This window comes from Phyllostomus discolor, chromosome 5, assembly GCF_004126475.2.
Source record: "Phyllostomus discolor isolate MPI-MPIP mPhyDis1 chromosome 5, mPhyDis1.pri.v3, whole genome shotgun sequence".
NCBI lineage: Eukaryota > Metazoa > Chordata > Mammalia > Chiroptera > Phyllostomidae > Phyllostomus > Phyllostomus discolor.
In genome coordinates, this window is record NC_040907.2 from 36,518,084 (window position 1) to 36,539,731 (window position 21,648).

The following is a 21,648-nucleotide window of genomic DNA, read 5'->3' on the forward strand; positions in this document are numbered from 1 at the left end:
CCATGCAAAAAAGCATATAAAACAAACATACAGGCTAGTGGATAACTATAAGGAAAACACCTCTGTGGGCACAACCTAGATCAAGAAATAGACAACTGTCAGAACTCTAGAAGCACCCAGCACCTCCTTTATTCTTACAGTTAATATCCTGAACGTTATTGTAATCACTTCTCTGCTTTTCCTTATAGTTTTACCACCTACATATATTGATATATTTCTAGACCAGTGTTTCTTGACCTTTCTTATTTCATTATCAACCCCAGGAAGGCTTTGCAGAAATTTTTTCCTAATCACTCTATTCAATTTTAATACCACAGATAGATGGTTTGTTTATACACTGTATCGGTGGCTTTATATATAAAAAGTATATAAAGCCTATTCTCTTTATTCAATGCATGGTTACAAATAATAAAATGACATTTTTTAAATTAAAGAAAATTTTAGATTTTTCAAATTGATTTTTAGAGGGGAAGGGAGAGAGAGAAACATCGATCTGTTGTTCTACTGATTTATGCATTCATGGGTTGTTTCCTGTATGTATGAACAAACGAAATGTATATATCCATACAATGAAATATTTAGCGATGAAGTACTGATACATGCTACAACATGGATGAACCTTGAAAATATTATGATAAATTTAAAAAGCCACTCACACAAAGATCACATATTGTGAGATGCCACTTACATGGCATTTCACAAATCTTACATTTTACAAACGAAGAAATGAGACACAGAGAAGTCAGTTTCCCACGAACCCTCAGCTAGCAAATGGTCAGCACACAGTCCAAGGCAACCTGGCTCCACAATTTGTATTCAGAAATATTATACTATACTGTTTCTCAAAACGAATGGCTTTTGTACAAGATGTCCTGGTCAATTATTTGAGGGACTCCAAGGCACTTTGCTTAGCCCTAAGGAGCACACAAACAAATTCTACAGTACCCTTGTGCTCCATATGTGAAATCATAGAATATGTGATGTGGTCTTTTGTGAGTAGCTTTTTAAATGTGACATGTTTTCAAGGTTCATCCATGTTGTGGTATGTATCAGTACTTCATGTCATGGCTAAATAGTATTTCATTATACGGATATATACCACTTTCTGTTTGTCCATACATCAGTTGAGGGACGGCTAGTTGTTTGCACTTTTCTGTTATGAATAATGCTGTTATGATTATTTGTGTACATAAGTGGGTTTTGAAGCTCACTTAGTGAAGAAACTTTCAACTAGCTACTAGATATTCACTAAGATATTGTCAACATTTTTTCTTTTCAGTACACGGCATAATAGCTTGAATAACTTCTGATGAATTAAATAATAAAACAGAATATTTTTATTTAATTCTAAAACTCACTCAAAGTTTTAGAATCAAATAAAACAAAGGATCAAACTTACATCCACCATGGCAACCAACTGGCAAGTGCAAACCATCTGTAGCAACAACTTCAAGATCAATCATTTGCAAGTCCTCCAATCATCTATCCACCAGTTTTGTAGCTCTGACATCACATACACTTTGTCTATCTTCCACAAACTCAATGTCAGTATAAATGGTTATATGAACTCAAGAATAACTCAAAAAGAAGTTAAATAGCAAGCAAAAAATGTTGCTAGGTCAGACTAAGCTTTGGAGGGCCATAAACCATTATCATATCAAATATTTTCTTACCCGCCCTGCAAAGAGAACACTTTCATCCCCACAAGAACGTACGTAGTAGACAATATAGTTTTGTTTTTCAACTTTATATAGATAGAAATAAACTGTGTATTCTTTATGTCTAATTTATTTAACTCAATACTAAGTTTTTACAAATATTTTTTAATCCTCATCTGAGGACATTTTCACTGCCCCTAGAGAGAGAGGAAGGGAGAGACAGAGAAACTTCAAACAGTTGCCTCCCATATGCATCTGGACCAGAGATCCAACCCACAACCTAGGTATGTGCCCTGATTGAGAATTGAATGCACAGTCCTTCAGGGATGGGACAACACTCCAACTGAGCCATGTTGGCCAGGGAAGCACTATATTTTTAATATTCATCCATCACTAGTACATGCAGCTGTGATTCTTTTCATTGCAGTAGAGTATGACACTGAATTTATTAATCCATTCCACTGCTGATGGATAATTGGGTTTATTTCATGTTTGGGCTACTATGAACAATGCTGCCATAAACATTAACATCCTTAAAATTGTGCACTGGGCCACATGTGAATGAAAGGAACTCCTAGGTAATAGTATACATGTGCATATGTTCAATACCATTAGCTAATACCAAACTTTTTCAAAGTGATTGTACTAATTTATACTTGAATCAACAGTTTCAATTCCTCCATTTCTCCTCAACCCTTACTTGGTATTGTCAGACTTTAAAATTTTCTGCAACTTTTAGGATAATTAAATCTCTTAATGGTTTTCTTCATATTTTCCTGATTCCTAATGAGGGTGAACACTATCTCATATGGTTATTAATAGCTTGAATTTCTTCCGTAAAATGCATGTTTTCATGCTTTTTTTCTATTAGGTGGTACTTTTTCTTATTGATTCTAGAAATATATATAGTCATCCATTTATATATGATATAATTATGTTACATATAATTATACATATAAAATCTAATAGTTAAAATTCAATGATAGTTATTCTAAATATAATGTATTACAAATATATTCTTCTACTTTCTAGTTGCTTTTTCACACTATAGTACCTTTTAATAAACATAATATATATTTTTCCTTTTTGTTTTGTGCTTTTTGTATCTGATTTGATAATTCTTATCTGAAGTCACAAATCTCTAAATCTTTTAGTTGTACTCTTCACTTTTTGGCCTGTAATAGAATCCATTGTGAGGCAGGGATTCCATCTAGTTTTTACCATTATAGAAGCCCAACTGTTTTGACATCATTTCTTTAAAAAGCTCTTTCACCACTGTACCATATTGTCCCTATTAAAAATCAAGTGTCCACATAAATGCTAGTCTATTTCCAGGGTCTCTATTCTATTTCATCATCTCTTTGCTTAGCCCCATGCTAACATCACAATGTCCTAATTACCAAATAGATCTTAATATCCCATAGGTCAATTCCTGCTACCTTGTTATTTTTCTACTTCAAAAGTATCTTGGCTATACTTAGCCCTCTGCATTTCTTATAAACTTTAGAATTACCTTGTCTTATTTAAAACTAAATAAGTCTTCTGAGATTGTGATTGTGATATCACTAAAACTGTACATTAACTGGGGAGAACTGACATCAAATTCCATCCAACTGGCTCCAGAGCCAGAGCTCCTTTCATTCTAGTGCACTGTCCCCCCATAGAGTCTCCATACGCTGTGCACCCCTACATGAGAGCTGAAACGAAAAAGCAAGGTGTTGCTTTGTTCAACCTCAGCTGAGAATGTGTGTGTCAGCAACTCAACTTTTTCACAATAATTTACAAAACTGTTCACATGTCCATGAATGACTGTAAAAGCATCATATTGATTTTGGAATTACAAATAAATTTTAGTGAGCATGTGAATTCTCCACAAATAATGAGAATTGTTTGTACAAGATTACACATGAAAATAAAGACAGTTTTACTTATTTTCCAATCTGCATGCCTCTCATTTTATTTTCTGGTCTAACTGCCCTAGCTCAAACCTCCACTTCAATGTTAAACAGAATGGTGATAGCTGACATCTTGATCCTGATCTTCGGGAAAAGGCTTTCCATGTATCACCATTATGTATGATATTAGTTGTGGGTTATTCATAGATACTCTTTATCGGGTTGAGAAAAATTTCCTTTTATTCTCAGTTTAAGTGTGTTATTGGTAAAGGGTGATGGATTTTGTCAAATGTCTTTTCTGTTTATATTGAGATTGTATCTTGAAATGTGACTTTTGCACATCTATTAATTTGGCAATATTACCTTGATTTTTATATGGTGAACCAACCTTGCATTCTTGGAATAAATCCCACCTGGACATGGTGTATAATTTTTATATGTTGCTGCATTCACTTTCACAGTATTGTGTTGGGGATTTTTGCTTCTCTATTCATAAGGGATACTGGTCTGTAGTTTTCTTGTGAAATCATTATCTAGACTTGGTATCAGAGCAACAGTGGCCTTTTAGACTGAGTTAGAAAGTCCCTCTTCTTCTATTTTTTTGAAAGTATTTATGAGGTATTAGTGTTAATTATTCTTTAAATACCTGATAGAATTCACCAGTGAAACCATCTGGGTCTATACTTTTCACTTGGAAAGTTCTGGATTACTAATCCAATTTCTTATTACATCGCTATTCAGATTTTGTTGTATTGAGTCGGTTTCAGTAGTTTGTGTCTTTCTAGAAATTTATACATTTCAACCTGGGTTATCTGTTTGTTGGCATATAATTACTTACAGTATTCCATTATACTCCTTTCTGTTTTGGTAAGATCATAGCAATGTTCATTCTTTCATATCTGATTTTAACAACCTAAGTCTTTTTTTCTTGGTCAGTCTACTTGAAGGTTTGTCCATATGTTGCTCAAATAACCAACTTTTTAAAAAATTTTCCCTATTGTTCTTCTATTCCCTATTTCATTTATTTCCACTGAAAGTTTAATATCCTTCCTTCTGCTTACTTAGATTTAGATTGCTCTTTATTCTCTAGTTAATTAAGGTGAAAGTTTAGATCATTGACTAGAGATCTTTTTCTTAATGAGGTGTTACAGCTATAAATTTCCCTTTGAGCACTGTTTGCGATGCATCCCATAAATTTTGGTATGTTGTTTTCATTAGTCTTTAAGTATTTTTAAATTTCCTTTGTTGTTTTTTCTTTGACCCACTGATTATTTAGGAGTATGTTGTTTATTTTTTACAGATTTGTGAATTTCCCATCTTTCCTTCTATTATTGACTTCTCATTTTATTCCATTACAGCTAGAAAATATATTTGGTATAATTTCAACCTTTCAATATTGGGAATTGTTTGACAATCTATTGTATGTCTATGCTGGAGAATGATTCATACTGCACTTAAGAACGTAGTTTTTTTTTCTGATTTGGAGTGAAGTGTTCTATAGACGTCTATTGGTTTATACTGTTGTTCATGCCTTCTATTTCTTGTTGATTTAACCAGTTGTTCCATCCTTTACTGAAAGTGAGTTCAATAGTTACATCTGCAACTATTATTACTGAATTGTGTACTTCTCCCTTCATTCTGTCAGCTTTTGCTTCATGTATCTGGAGCTTTTTTGATAGATAAATGTGTTTATAACTGTTATATAATTAACCCTCATAAATCAATCATTATAAAATTCCTTTGTCCCTAATAACAATTTTGGTTTTAAAGTCTATTTATCTGATATTAGTATAGCCACTCCAGTTCCCTTTTAATTATTTTTTATTAAATTTATTTTAACATAACATTAATATAATACATTATACTAACAAATTAATATAATTCTATCTTTTCCCACAATCTACTGGTATACTGTAATCTAAAATGGTCTTATAAACAGCATGTATAGTTGAACTGAGTTTCTCTACCCATTCTACTAACATCTGCCTTTTGGAATGCTTAATTCATTCATGTTTAATTTATTAATAAGGAAGAATTTATGTTTGCCTTTGCTATTTGTTTTCTATAAGTTTTGTCTTTTTCTCCTTCTAATCCTCCATTGCCAACTTCTTTTTGTGAAAATAGGTATTTTCAAGGGTACCATTTTAATTCTCTTGTCTTTTATTATAGTTTTATTTTCTTAACATAACTTGTAATAATTCATTACAAGTTAATATAAAAACTTTGCTTCTATTTGTTTTCCCTCCTTTGTGCTATTGCCATAAAAATTGTCTTTATACAGTATATACCTATCAAAAGAGATTTATAATTTTTACATTGTACAGGCAGTTGTCTTTTAAATCACATAGAAGAAAAATTTACAGAAAGTATATACTGTCTTTAATATTTATCTATGTAGTTACCTCTACCAGTGCACTTTATTTCTTCGTGTAGATTTAAGTGTCCTTTCATTTCATTATGAAGGACTGCACTTAATATATCATACAGAGAAGATCTGCTAGTGACAAATTTTAATTTACTGTCTCAATTTCTCCATTTAGAAAAAATGTTTTTGCTGGATATAAAAATTCTTGATTGATAGCATTTTTCTTTCAGCATTTTACATCATACTATTGCCTTCTTATTTTTTTAATTTTTGCCCCTGACCCCAACTATTGCCCTCTTACTTCCATGGTTTCTGTTGGGAAATCAGCTGTTTACCTTATTGAGATTACCTTGTATGAGACAAGCTGCTCCTCTCTTGCTACTTTCAAGATTTTCTTTATATTTTGTTTTTGATAGTTTCATTACAATGCATCCTGTTGTGGATATTATTGTTTTTATCCTTCTTAGACTTTGTTTAGCTTCTTGACTATGCAGATTCTTGTCTCTTAACAAATTTGGGAAGAATTTGCTATTATATCTTCAAGAATTTTCTTCTATAGCCCTTTCTCATTTTCCTTTTGGAACTCCCACGATGCATATATTACTATGTTTAATGGTGTCCCACAACTCTCTGAAGCTCTTTATTTTTCTTTATTTTTTAAAATTTTTTTACTCAGACTAGGTAACTTCAATTGACTTATCTTCAAGTTTGTTCATTTTTTTCCCTTTGATAACTCACATCTGCTGTTGATCCCCTTTATGAATTTTTATTTGAGTTATACTTTTCTTTTTTTTTTTTTTAAAGATTTTATTCATTTATTTTTAGAGAGGGAAGGGAGGGGGAGAGAGAGAGAGAGAGAGAGAGAGAGAGAGAGGGAAACATCAATGTGTGGTTGCTGGGGGTTATGGCCTGCAACCCAGGTATGTACCCTGGCTGGGAATCGAACCTGGGACACTTTGGTTCCCAGCCCACGCTCAATCCACTGAGCTATGCCAGCCAGGGCTGAGTTATACTTTTCAATTCCAGAATTTCTATTTGATTCTATTTACTAATGTGTATCTCTTTATTGATATTCTCTATTTCGTGAGACATCCTTCTCATACTTTCCTTTAGTTCTTAGATACTTTTCTTTAGTTCTCTGAACATATTTAAAATAGCTAATTGAAACTGTTTGTCTAGTAAATTCAGAATCTGTGCTTTCTCAGGGACAGCTTATAGTGACTGCTGTTTATGGCCCATACTTTGCACCTCTCATCATTTTCTGTTGAAAACAACATTTTAAGTAATATAATGAAAATCAAGATTCTCCTCCCTCCTCAGGGTTTGTTGTTATTGTGGAATGCAATTGTGGCTGTTTATTCATAAAGTGCCTTTCTTAAACTAATTCTGTGAAGTCTGTGTTCTTGAACAGGTTTGGTTAGCTTAGGCTAGCTTTGACAGGTTTAGTTTAACTGCTTAAGATAAAGATTATCTTAAATCCCTGTAATTGGTAAGTCTCCTAGCCTTGGCAAGGGGCTCTGTGTGCATATTGGGGCACACCTTCAGCATTTACTGCCGTAGCCATCACTTCCTGCTTTCACAGAGACTCAAGGTCAGCCAAAGTAAGGCCTTAAGGCCTTTTCAGATCTTTGTTGAGCATGCATACTGCCCTGGACCTGGCACAACCGTATGCATGTATATGGCCTTCAAGATTCCCCAAAATGTATTAGGTTTTCAATTTTAATGATCACATCTCAGTTCAAGATGTTCTTTTTGTCCTGACAGGGTAGTTGGTTAGAGCATCAACCCAATTTGTCAAAGTTGTGGATTTGATCCCCAGTCAGGGCACATACAAAAGCAAACAACGAATGCATAAATAAGTGGAACAAATCAGTGGGTTTTTTTTTTCTCTTTCCCTCTCTCTCTAAAAATCTATAAATTTAAAACAATTTAATTAAAAAGGTTATTACTTTTCTTTTTCAAATCTCAGTTTCTTTATTCCTTGAAATTGTATTTAAACTCATCTATTTCTTTAAAAACATAAGAGATAATCACTTTTATAATTTATGTCTAATTGTGAAAATATCTAAGATTTCTAAGGCATTAGAGAAACCTTTTTTTGTTATCTATTCTTATTTAAATTGTTGTTTTCTTGTGTGCCTGCTATGTGTGACTGAATGCTGATCATTTTACTTCAAAAACTATAGGAGTAATGTAAGGCATGGGATTAATCCTTTTGAGAGGATTTGTGTTTGCTTCCCACAGACATCAGAGAACAATAACAGCTCTGGATGATGTTAAATAACAATCAAAACTTCAGGTTCTTTAGAAGACTCAGGCATTTTGAAACTAGGTTGTAATTCCTCAAGACAGCTTATTCATTTCTTCAACCTGAGGGTGAAGCCACTGGAGTCCCAGCTTATTATGAGGAGGATCTCCTGTTAGATATCACACTTTGTGGATGTCCTGGACTTTGATGTTTCTGGCCCTCACCCTGAAATACTTATTTAAAAAGTTCAAATTTATTGAAATTAGAAAATGTCACCAGGGCAAGAGCAGCTTCCATTCTCATTTACTTTACTAGAGTAAAAATTCAGTCATTCCCTCAACTTTTTACTTAAATGGTCCAATACACTGATAAACAATGTGACCTGTGTGAGGGAATTGGATTTAATCGACCTATTAAAAAATAATGACACAATCTATATAAGTTGCAAATGATTCAAAGACTTTTTATTCCTCACTAACTGTAGAAGTATACTATTATCATATTTATTATAGTGCCTGCAATACTTATTGCTCTGTCACTACCAATTAAGGCATGAAGTCATGATTTGATATTCTTAATTTCTCCTATTAATTCAGTAGCATTCTTCTTAAATCTGTTAGATTCTTTTTTTAAGAGACAGATGAAGAAAAGAAGAGAGATAAGAGAAACACTGATTTGCTGTTCCACCCATTCATGCACTAACTGGTTGATTCCTGTATGTGTCCTGACCAAGGATCAAACCCACAACCACAGTATATCAGGATAACACTCTAACCAATTAAGCTACCCAGCCAGGGCTCTTTATTATTATTTTTAAGTAGAAATAAATATGTATAGATCTTCTGATTTCCTAAGGCAGTCCTTAAATAAAAAATGTATACAACTTCTAACAGACCTAGGCAGGCCTAGGAGGAATGAAAAATCACCAGGTGGGAAGCTGCACCATGGGAAAATGCCTGCCTGGGAAACTGCCTGCCGACCCTACCCAGGACAAACAGATGCTGGCCAAGACTGGTTTGGCTTACCCAGCATAACAGGATGCAACTTTAACCTAAGGCTGACAAGATGCTTCAAGAACAACAGTCAGCAGAAATGGCAACCAGCAACCAGCTGTAGTCAATCAGACTCTGACACCCTAACCAGTTACCCTCCGCAGGTTTTTGCACTTAAAAATCCTGCCCTAACAACAACCGCGTGAGACTTAACCTCCCTTGGTTAGCTCCCCAACCTCCCTGGGTTGGCTCCACTTTCTCCACTTTCCCCCCACAAGTCCCAACCTCCTTTGGTTGGCTCCACTTTACCCTCTTTTTCCCCACTAATAAATCCTGCTCCTTAGCTCTCTGTGTCTGTCTGGTTTCTTGAACAACTCCAACCTAACAACCTCTTTAAAAAGAAATGAAACAAGTTATTTAAACTATACCAAGTTTCATCATCTCTCAGGTGGTCAGAATTTATTCAACATATCTTTTGCCTATTCTTTTTTCCAATGAAGTAGGTTTTTTCCTTCTTTATATTTGGTCTGTTGCTTAAGATTTCAACGTCAGAATAAAACTTGTCTATTGTTTAAGATTTCTTCAAATGTATAAAGACATGTCTGGATTTTGTAAACCTTGAGAGCTAAGAACTTTGAGCAAACATGCAGTCATTCTCAGAGTATTCCTGATTTTCTAAATTTATAGAAAAACTAATTTTGGGCATTTGTACTGCCTTCATTGGTTTCTTTTGTCTCTATTCTTTTGTTTGTTATTTTGTAATTAAATGTTTAATTACATAAACAGAGTATCAAGTGTATGTGCTGTACATATGTCCTTAGCATACAATTAAAAACAGCTATAACAAGCCCTGGCTGGCGTAGCTCAGTGGATTGAGTGTGGGCTGCGAACCAAAGTGTCGCAGGTTTGATTCCCAGCCAGGGCACATACCTGGGTTGCAGGCCACGACCCCCAGCAAAGCAACCACACATTGATGTTTCTCTGTTTCTCTCTCTTTCTCCCTCCCTTCCCTCTCTAAAAATAAATAAATCAATAAAATCTTTTAAAAAAAAGTGTAGCTTTAAAAAAAAATTAAAAAAAACAACAACCCAGCTATAACATATTGTAAAAACACAGGTATGGTCCAGGCTGTTGTGGCTCAGTGGACTGAGTGCTGGCCTGTGAACCAAAGGGGCCAGTTTGATTCCCAGTCAGGGAACATGCCTGGGTTGCAGGCAAGGTCCGCAGTAGGGGGCACATAAGAGGCAACTATACATTGATATTTCTCTCCCTCTCTTTCTCCCTCCATTCCCCTCTCTAAACATAAAATAAATAAAATCTTTAAAAAAGTAAAATAAAATTAATAAGCATGTCCTCAGGTAAGAGTTAAAAACAAAACAAAACCTTCTAATAATGTATTGATATGAACTTTCTTGAAAACATTTTTGTTGTGAATAGCAAAAGTTTCACCAAAATAAAAACCCTTAAAATATACATACAAATATACTCAGCAAGTTCATTTCTTAGAACTTAATTAAAAGAAATAATTAAGAATGTAGGCAAAGAGCCCTGGCTGGTGTGGCTCAGTGGACTGAGTGCCAGCTTGGGAACCAAAGGGTCGCTGGTTAGAATCCCAGTCAGGGCACATGCCTGAGTTGCGGGCCAGGTCCCCAGTAGGGGTGCTGGAGAAGCAACCACACATTGATGTTTCTCTCCCTCTCTTTCTCCCCCCTTCCCCTCTCTCTAAAAAAATAATAAAATAAAATCTTTAAAAAAAAAGAATGTAGGCAAAGAATAGGATATTCATCATAACATTACAATACTAGAAAACTGGAAACAACTCAGCTGTCCAATAATACATAATTGGTTTAATACATTTGATATATCTATACAATGAAAATAATATACAATCATTTAAAACTGTTTTATAAGTTATACAATGATTTAAAAATGATACACCTTGTTTAAAAACATAAAAGGATATAACAATATGATCCAATATACAGTAAAAATATAGATGCTTATATACCAAAACATTAGCCATGGTTATCTCTAGATTATAAAATCAGGGGCAATCTTATCTCTAGTGCTTCTCTGTCTTCCAGAATACATTATTTACAAAACCAAAATGTGTTTTTGGGGGATGGTTAAATCTTTAATACAAAACTAAGTTTATACACTAAGGGTTAAGGTGTACTTAGTACTTTCTTCTTTTCTCCAAATAAAGTATTCTTATACTTCTATAGAATTAGAGTACTGCTTAAAAAGAAATACATAGAACAATGTCCAATATTTCAATTTGTATGGTGCCATTACATAATTAAAATAAAAATACATTTTGAGTTAGTTACCTATCCAGGGCTTCCTTGAAGTATTTTCTCTGGACATCAAACTGAAAGACTGTACGTTCACAATCGGTTGAAGCATTGTCACTACCTCCATGTTTCTTCAGGAAGGCATCAAATCCCATTTTCATCTGGATACTTCAAACTACCCATGAATACCACTTAAGTGGAAAGAACACAAAGTCACAGGACATAAAAAACATAGACAATGTTTTCATTATCAAGGAGGAAATTTCTCATACGTAAAAAAAAATGGAAGAAGTAATATCAACACATTAACAATATTTATGTCTGGCTAATTCTTTATTATACTACTTACAATTTTTCTCTAATGCTCATATATTTTAAACTCAAAAACTAAACATTTTATTTTTAAAGAAAAAATATATATGATTTGTAAAAAGTTAACATGTAAACATAAGCATATATGCAGATAAATGTTACTATAAAAACTCTTAAAGTGAGTTTACCATAAAATAGCTTAGAAAACTAGAATATAAAGAATAATTCAGAAAAACAAACTCAAATTTAAGTATAACTGTATAGCATTTACATAAGTTTTAGTCAGTTACCAAATTAAACTGAATATTGTCTATTTTGTTTTTTATTAATCATGCCTCTCTTTCTATTTTGTGTATTTCTGATGCTATGACATCTTAGCGCCTGGCTAACCATGAACAGGACTGCTCCTCTCCAAGGCTACAGTCTAAATTCCTAGAGACTGACAATTGTCTCCTGAATAATACCTGAATAATAATAAAACCTACCTTTTCAAAATGTTTTCTGAGTGGTTTCATTCTATCTCAAAACAAATTACTAAAGAAGATAAAAATTAAGTCTTCACCTGTGATTATTCATAAATATTTTTCTTAGCCTTTTCTCTTATTAAACAGAGACCAGTTAGTTATCTTTGAAATCAACTCATACGAATTTAGAGGAAGAACACACCCAGGAATGATATTTTACAAAGATCTTACTGTGCTCCAAAAAGTGTGCCAGCCCAGGCAGGTCATCCGGATCAGCAAAACTCCCAACTCCAACACAAAGCGCAGCTGCAGACTGGAGTAAGTAGAACATATACAAACAGTGAGTCAATACTAAAGGAATAATACTGAGATCTCATCTGAAGGATTCACTCAGAGAACGAAGTTTTCCAATTGAAAGTAACATAATTCTTTCCCTGATAATCAGGAGGAGCAGCAGCAAAGTGAAACTCACCAGAACTGTGTCAGTTTCACCCTGCTGCTCCTCCTCTTGCCATCCTGCCAAATGCTGAACAGGTGTAGACCTAAGGGAAAAAGCGAAAAGAAACAGAAAAAAGGGAAGAGGGACTGGCCCAGCCCACTGAAATAGCATTTTGTGTCAGCATTTCAGAGTTCTGACCCAAGTTTGTTTCCTGATTATTAGATTTCAGAAATCTGAAGCATAACATATTATATATAGATTATCTCTAAAAATCTCTAAGTAATAAATGGCTCTTGTGTTCAGCAACTCAGTTACTACATGTAAAATTTCTCAATGGTACTCAGAAATTTTTGTTTTTATTAAAACAGGGCATTAATAAAACCACATGTCAAGAAATATCTAACAAGCCTGGCTGGCATAGCTCAGTGGATTGAGCATGGGCTGGGAACCAAAGTTGTCCCAGGTTCGATTCCCAGCCAGGGTACATTCCTGGGTTGCAGGCCAGAAACCCCCAGCAACCTGCATATTGATGTTTCTCTCTCTCTCTATTTCTATCTCTATCTCCCTCCCCTTCCCTCTCTAAAAATAAATAAATAAAATCTTAAAAAAAAGAAAATATCTAACAAAGAGAATAAGTAATGATTTAAAACAGAAAATCGTGAGTAATTAAAGCAATACAGAACTGAACTTTAAAGAGGTTTTTTAGTTCTTCACTTTTTATTGAAGATATATAGGATATATTACATGTCTACTGATAGTAATTTTCCATACCTTGGGAAAACCAGAGTTTTTACCAAAATACATAGTCAAGAGGTACACCAAACTTCACTTTTAAAAAATGATTAGGGCATACCATTTGTCATTTTAAGTTAAAAGACACAAAAAAGGAGAGAAAACTGTCCATTTAAATCACTGAAGATAGGAAGTTGAATTATTAACTTTCCTAAATTTTATAAATGTCAATTTTAAAAGGTTAATACATTTGGTGACACAGCTTATTTGGGGAAATGGTTATCTTCTTAGAAAGAGAGTTTTTTAAAAATAGCATGTACATGATATAAAATGTAACTGTGTGTGAGAAAATGAAAGTATGTTTGCAGAAGTATCAAACTGCCTCACTTGATACTGTTTGATATTTTAAAGACTTAGGCCTCGTAATCTTAGTAGTTAAAACATTGGGAAACAGCCACTTCTTCAAACCACAGTGCTAAACCCGTCCTGTGATATTTAATAGATGCCTAACCTGCTTTCAGCTCCAAACCACCCCATAAAGATTTCTTGTCTGGACCAGCAGGGTTGAAGACATTTTCCTATAAGTTGACTTAGACCAGAGTCTATCAGTCAGCTCTGACCACAGCAAAAACAGGCTCTGCAATGCTTAGAAAAGAAATTCATACTTGAGAATTACTTCCCAAGAAATTCATACTTGAGAATTCACTTAAGAAAGCCCCTGAACAAATCATAACTCAGTATTTATCATGCTTAAGTTTCAATCTTGTTACTTTCTCAAACCCTTCAGATCAAGAACAACTTCCTTTGGGAGGAGAAAATTATAGGGGGACAAAAACAATGACCCAGAAAAGTAGTTAACTTTTTGATTAAATAAGTGTTCTCTAACACATCAACATATTATTCTTCCCACTTCCAATATTTCTCATTTACCTTAAACAAGGTTCACATTTTCAAATAAAAATCAAATAGTAAAAACCACTGCAAAACCCTACCCAATTTTTAAGCCACCTCTTATCTAGGCTACTTTATTTCCCTTCTACAGACACTGATTCAATGACTATAAACTATTTTTCATTGTTATTATAATCATGGGCTCTTTCCTTTCACTACTTTACCCACTGAATCTGAATCAAAACATTATGATCATCTCTTTAAAGTACATTAGGTTCCTTTCTAATAAAATCCAGAAAATTAGCTATCAATATTTTATGAAGGAATATACCATACTGAGTACTCAAAAAAGAAAGGCAGTATCTAAGCCACTTTTTAAATGATCATTTGAGTCTGACCTTGCTGCTTCCAGAAGAGGTAAACATTTAGAGTTTGATCCACAGAAGCAAAATGAAAAGGAATACCAAAAATACTAGATGCACATCCTCATTTGTCAAAGGAGTTCACAATTGCTATATAAACCTAAGATATTTTATTGTCTTGACAGTAAAATTGGCTGTCAGCACAATTTTTTTAATTTAACCTGAGTTTTGCTTATTAATTGACAGAAGATATAAAGAACTCCAAAGAAGAAGAAAAGCCACTAGTAGATACAGGAAGAAACTTACAGATAGGGAACGTTCAGTCATGAAGTTATAACACAATCAGTATTAGTGCTAAAATGGACCTCAAAAGTTATATAATCTAATCCAGTTTTAGAAATCAGAAAATGAAAAGGCCTACAATCATCCAGAAAGATTAGGACAGAGCCAGAATTAGAACTCAAGTTTCCTGATTATTAGTATTCTAACTATTAATAATCTATATGGAATTATGAGATCTATTTTAAAGGGAATTTACTGATTCCCAATTTATTTATAAAGACCTTAGTATACACTATCAAGTGATATTTCTATGCATTTTCCCCCTAGTATTTTGGTTTTCCAAGCTAAAACCACTTGGCCTATCATGTAACCCCAAAACAGCCATTGCTCATAATCTGAATAGCAAGTGGCAAATAAGATTTAATCCCCCCACCAACTTAACGGACTAGCATAATCTTCTTTTTAAAAAAAATTTTCCAGGAAGAGTGACTGTCAAATGATTTATTTAAAACCTATCTACTACTTGTATCTCATACCTTCCTATCTTTGAGGACTGACTACTTTATAGTCTAATACATCTGACATCTAGATTTTTGGTTTAGTAATCTGAAATGTTATTCATTTGTATGTGGGCTATACCATGGTAAATGTATTATCAATATTCAACAAACTGTTACCTCCATAGTCCAGTCACAGTGCCGCATTGGGGAGTCTTCCCCATTGGCCAAGATGGCAGCAGGGGGAGGTTCTTACACTGACTATGCCAATAGCTAAAAGAATGAATGGATAGGGCCTGAGTGCATCAAACTCTAGAAAGATGAATGGACAGGACCGGAGCACAATGAAAGCTAGCAGGACAAGTGTATAGAAAAAAAAGCCCTTCCCTCCCTATCCCTATAAGAACTGGGGGTTTGAGAAGTGGGGTTGGTCTTGGAGATGGGAGTCCACCATTCTCCCAGGTCACACAGAGGTTTGAATGAACCTCTTTCCTTTTAACCAGCACCTGCCTCATGAGGTTGGCTTTCCTTGTGGCAGGCAGCTGAACCTGTGTTTTCAGTTGCAAAACTAGCTTTAGCAAACATTTGCTGATCAATTAATTCTACTGTGATGCCTACAAAATATATCCTCTAATTTAAGTATTCCCTATCGCAAAATGAAGGCATTTTTCAAAAATATGCAGAGAAGCGGCTGGCAGGTAATTCATAGGGACACACCAAGGTTGCGGTCCAATCTCTGGTCAGGGCACATATGAGAATCTATCAATCAGTGCATAAATAAATGGAACAAATCAATGTTTGTTTGTTCTCTCTCTCTTTCTAATCAATTAAAAAAAGTTTAAAAAGATATTCAAGAGAAAGGCAGATAACTATAATTGAACAATAAAGTAATTTTTAAAAAGATATCAAGAGAAGGAAATTCTCCCTAATAACTCTCTTCTTATCTATTGGTTGTTATTATATATCACACTAACTAAGCTCAACTCCCCATTTCTATTTCAATTCCTCCAATTTACTTAAGTTATCCACACTTCTGGTGCTTTCCCACCAAAGAAAATAAATCATATTCCATTACCTAGATAGAAATTACCCATATGAAGACTCACAGAATACAGGCCCAGAATCTACACTAAGCCTGTTTTTTTTTTTCTTTTTCCAGTCTCTCCAGAGATAATACACTCTCTTAGTCCTCTATCTCAGGCAAAAAGGATGCAGATCCTTACCTCCTAGCATTTGTTTTAAAACATGTACACATAAATTCAAATTTTACACCAGTGATTATCGCTAAGAGTTATGAGTATGGGTGATTTTTATATTTTGTTTTTTATTTTTCATTTGTTTTTATAATAAACATTTGTCACTTTTATAATCAGAGCAAAATATTTATAAATGTAATCTTTATGCAGAAGAAAGAGACCTTTGCTGAAGATCAAAAGATACAGACTTCTGCCCTGGCTGGTGTAGCTTAGTGGATTGAGTGCTGGCCTGTGGACCAAAGGGTCACCAAATTGATTCCCAATCAGGGAACATGCCTGGGCTGCGGGCCAAGTCCCCAGTGAGGGGCACACAAGAGGAAACCACACACTGACGTTTCTCTCCCTCTTTCTCCCTCCCTTCCTCTCTCTAAAAATAAATAAATAAAATCTTTTAAAAAAGATATAGACTTCATTTTTGTCATTAAGAAATAAAATAGCCCTGGTTGGTGTGGCTGGGTTGGTTGAAGTGACATCCCATACACCAAAGGGTTGTAGTTTTGATTCTGGGTCAGGGCACATGCCTAGGTTGCAGGTTTGGTTCCAGTTAGGGCACATGAAGGAGGCAGCTGATTGGTATTTCTCTTTCACATCAAGGTTTCTCTCCCTCTCTCTTTCCCTCCTTTCCCCTCTCTCTAAAAAGAGATGAGAATGTCCTCTGGTGAGGGAGGGAGGGAGGGAGGGAGGAAATACAAATTTAGAACTTATTCCAAAGAAATACTAAGTTAGAAAATGATAAAATAGACATGATCCACACCTGCTTTTCAGTGGTTTTCTTTCTGGCTTCTGCCCTCTCTTCTAATTCTTCCAATTCATTATCCTCAGTATCAAGAGCATCGTCATCATGTTCATCAACATCATCAAATTCATTTTCATCATCAAAACCCTCTTCATCATCATCTTCTATTTCGGCTCCAGAATCTTCATCATCATCGTCGTCGTCATCATCATCATCGTCGTCATCTTCCTCCTCATCATCGTCCTCATCTTCTTCCTCTTCCTCCTCTTCTTCATCATCTGTTGCATCTCCTGCTTTACCTTCCGTATTACTTAGATCTGAAATCAAAAGTGCCTGCAAACCATTTCGTAATTTGATGTATCTAAAAAAAGAAATTAAAAAATTACATTTGAGTCAGTAGTTCATTACACTACACTATTACAAGTGATCAGCTTAGCAGAATTTTTTAAAAAAATTCAAGTACACACAGCAAAACCAACATTATTTTAAACTAGTCAATTGGTTGCTTCTGGAAGGGGGATCTCAAAACAGCTATCAGTTTCTAAATAGCTGGAGAGAAAGGATGAGAGAGATACTACACTGTATTTTATACACAGTGGTAGGCAAAAGTAGGTTTACAGTTATTTGTATAAAAAATAATGTATTAATAATACAAGAATAAACCATTTTGTATACTCTCAACTATAAACCTCCTTTTGCCTACCACTGTATAGAGTATATTTTATGTAACCTGTTTGTATTTTTTAATTGTGAACTATGAAAATGTATTTACTTATTCACAAACCAAATCTTAGAAGTAAAAATGTTACAAGTTAAAGTCACCATTAAGCCTACCTTACTATTTTCTTAGTTTATAAGTATTTAACAAGCATTCAACCATACCAGAAAACTCAAGAGAAAGAAACATATCCTTCCATATACAGTGCAGGTATGCCAACTTAAATATTAAAGCAAAATCTCACATATTTAAACTCTGTTGATTCCCTCTGGTACAATGTATCTGATATTTTATACCAGTCACAAGGCTGCTTTTATTGACTAAAAAAAAATCTCACAGACTGGTAGCCCTGCAGGAAGATGATTATCTATGTGATTTATAAGACTGCCATGCCAATTTGATTACTGGGTTCGTACTACAAACTTCTCCTATATATACCCATTCTTACATGTGTTATTCTATAAGCACTTACTTAGCATTTAATGTATCAGATACCATGCTATATTAAAGAATAAAGCCACATTCTTCCTCATCAGGCATTAATGCCTAGTACAATATAATACAATTAAGTCAGTACATTACAAAATGATAAACACTTAGCTTGAGCCTTGAAGGTGAAAAAAAAAGTTCATGTAGCAGAAACTGGGAAAATAATGTACAAAAAAAGACAAGGAAGGAGACTCTGGATTAAGACAGAAGAATGAGTATGTGTCCTTTTCTCCTTTCCATATCAAAAATCACACTGAAATAACCTCAATACTCCAACTTACTCCTTGGACCCCCGCCACACACACACACACCTTAAGTCTACCCTCAGCAACGTGAAGAAAGATCAGGCATTTATATTTATAAACATAAATAGGCTCAACTGTCTTCCCCTAAAAGTCTTATGTTGAAGTCCTAACCCCTAGTACCTTAGAATGTGACGGCAGTAGAAACAGAGCCTGTAAAGAAGTGATTAAGTTACCATGACACAATTATAGTGGCCCTAATCTAATCCGACTGGTGTTTTTGTAAGAAGAAACTTGGACACACAGACATTGGACGTGTCTGCACGCACATAAGAAGCCATTGTGAGGACACAGCATGAAGGTGGCCATCTGCAAGTCAAAGAGAAAGGTCTTAGAAGAGACTAAACCTGACACCTCCATATTGGACTTCTAGCCTCCAGAATTTTTAAGAAAATAAATTTCTGTTAAGCCACCCAGTCTGTGGTATTTTGTTATGGCAGCCCTAACAAACTAACACAAAGCCATTTCTCTTTTCAAAAACCATCGATAGCTTCCTATCATGCTTGGAACAAAATCCAAAATCCTTACAAGGGCCTAGATGGCTTCACATAATCTGGTCCAACCTCCCTTCCCATCACTCCCCCTTCACTTTGTTCTGACCAAATGACTTTATTGTTATTTCTTGAACATTCAAAACAGGCTCCTATACCAGGGCCTTTGTGCTTGCTATTGCCCCAGATTGAGTATTTGCAAGGTTGCTCCATGTCTTTCAGGTCTTTCCTGAAATGCTGCCTTTTCAGAAAATTTTTTTAACCATACTATCTAAAATAGCACCCCAGTCAATGTCTACCCTCTCTCATCCTGCTTTAACATTTCCGCACCATTTATCATCACCTGACTTTTTTTTCACCTGTGTGTACCATTAGACTGTTAGCCTGGAGGGCAGGTCTTTTCTTTTTTTCTCCACAGCTAGATCAGCAGCACCTAAGACATTGCTTAGCACTTAGGAAACATTTAACGAATATTTGTTGCCCTGACCAGTGTGGCTGTATTGGTTGGGTGTCCTCCTGCAAAGCTAAAGGTCACCATTTTGATGCCAGTCAGGGCACATGCCTAGGTTGCAGGTTCAGTCCCTGGTAGGGGCACCTGTGAGAGGCAAATGATCAATGTTTCTCTCCCTCTCTTTTTCCCTCCCCTGCCCTCCGTCTAAAAATAAATAAAATCTTTAAAAGAAAAAGCATTTGTTGCTCCTAAAGAGGGCCTAGGATATAATAAGTACCTAAAATCAACTACGTGAAACAAAGTATCAGGTAAGAATCTAACACCTCGTTTTTTAAAAAATATTTTAGGTATATTTTATTGATTATGCTATTACAGTTGTCCCATTTTTCTTCTCTCCTTTATTCCCCTCCACCTTGTACTGCCCCTCCCACCATCATTCCTCTCCCTGCCCACCCCTGCTCCCCGTGCCTTAGTTCATGTCCATGGGTCTTACACATAAATTCTTTGGCTTCTCCATTTAAACTATTCTTAACCTCCCTGTATATTTTAACACCTAGTTTTATATAAATATTATGAGTATACATGTACATGTTAAATGTATACAAAGATATCCTGGCTGCTATGGCTCAGTGGGTTGAGTGCCAGCCTGTAAACCAAAAGGTCACCAGTTTATTTCCCAGTCAGAGCACATGCCTGGGTTGTGGGCCAGGTCTCCAGTTGCCATGCAAGAGGCAACTGATTAGTGTTTCTCTCCCTTTCTCCCTCTCTTTCCCTCTCTCTAAAACATAAGTAAAATCTTCAAAAAATGTTTGTTAATGTATATAAAGTTATAGCAAACAAAAGTATACAAAACAAATGTAACAGTAATGTATATATCCTGTTACTATATATACATAAATATGCACGTGGAGAAAAAAACAGAGCATCATACAAAGAACTTTCATGCCTTAATCTATGATTTCTATCTTTTGTAATAAAAAACATCCATTATATTAAATCACTGTATAATAACAATAATTTAGTAAAAACCCCAAACCCACTCTCTATCAAATTAACACACACACACACACACACACACAAAGAAGCCCTTCGCTTTATAGAGGATTAACTTCCGTAAGTCAACATCAAATCCATTTAAGAGAATCAAGGACAAAATGCTCTTTATCATCACTTCTATTATACACTGTATTTATTAGAAGTCCTAATCAATAAAAAAAATTAAAAATATGCATAAATAGAAAAAATTATGAGGCAAAGATATTGAAAGCAATAAACAATTGCAAATTTATGATAACCTAGAGAATGCAAGAGGATTTTTTAAAATTTTGAGTAATAAAGAGTTCAGCAAAGTATCCAAAATCAAGAAACATGAACAAAAATCATGAACTTCTCTATGTAGCAAAGGTAACCAATTAAAATAAGATTTAATAAAAGAAGCTATTCACAAAAGTAACAGAAACTATAAAACATTTAAATATAAACCTAATAATAGCTCACATTTTAAATGTATTAATTTACATGCCTTAACCCACTTAATCTTCACAATAACTCTAGTGAGCTATTATTCCCATACTTTGGATGAGGAAACTAAAACTTCAGAGGGACTGAACCCAAGCAGAATGGCACTAGGGACAGTTCTTTTCACTGCTGCTCAATACAGGCAACATGAGGAAGTCTAGAAAACTTTACAGGAGAAAATGAAAGACCTGACTAGTCATATGCTGTTGGGTGGGAATACCCAATACTGCAAAGATACAAATTCTTCCCCCCAAAT

The 21,648-nt window shown here is 34.6% G+C and overlaps 1 protein-coding gene across 1 annotated transcript in view; it reads right to left on the reverse strand.

Annotated features, from left to right (window-relative positions):
• The window catches only part of NRDC (nardilysin convertase), a 68,087-nt gene that overhangs the window by 36,428 nt on the left and 10,011 nt on the right, over window positions 1-21,648 (reverse strand). Inside the window, 4 exon segments of the mRNA XM_028514220.2 lie at window positions 11,489-11,604; window positions 11,606-11,643; window positions 12,460-12,541; window positions 17,442-17,784. Coding sequence (XP_028370021.1) covers window positions 11,489-11,604; window positions 11,606-11,643; window positions 12,460-12,541; window positions 17,442-17,784 — 579 coding nt within the window.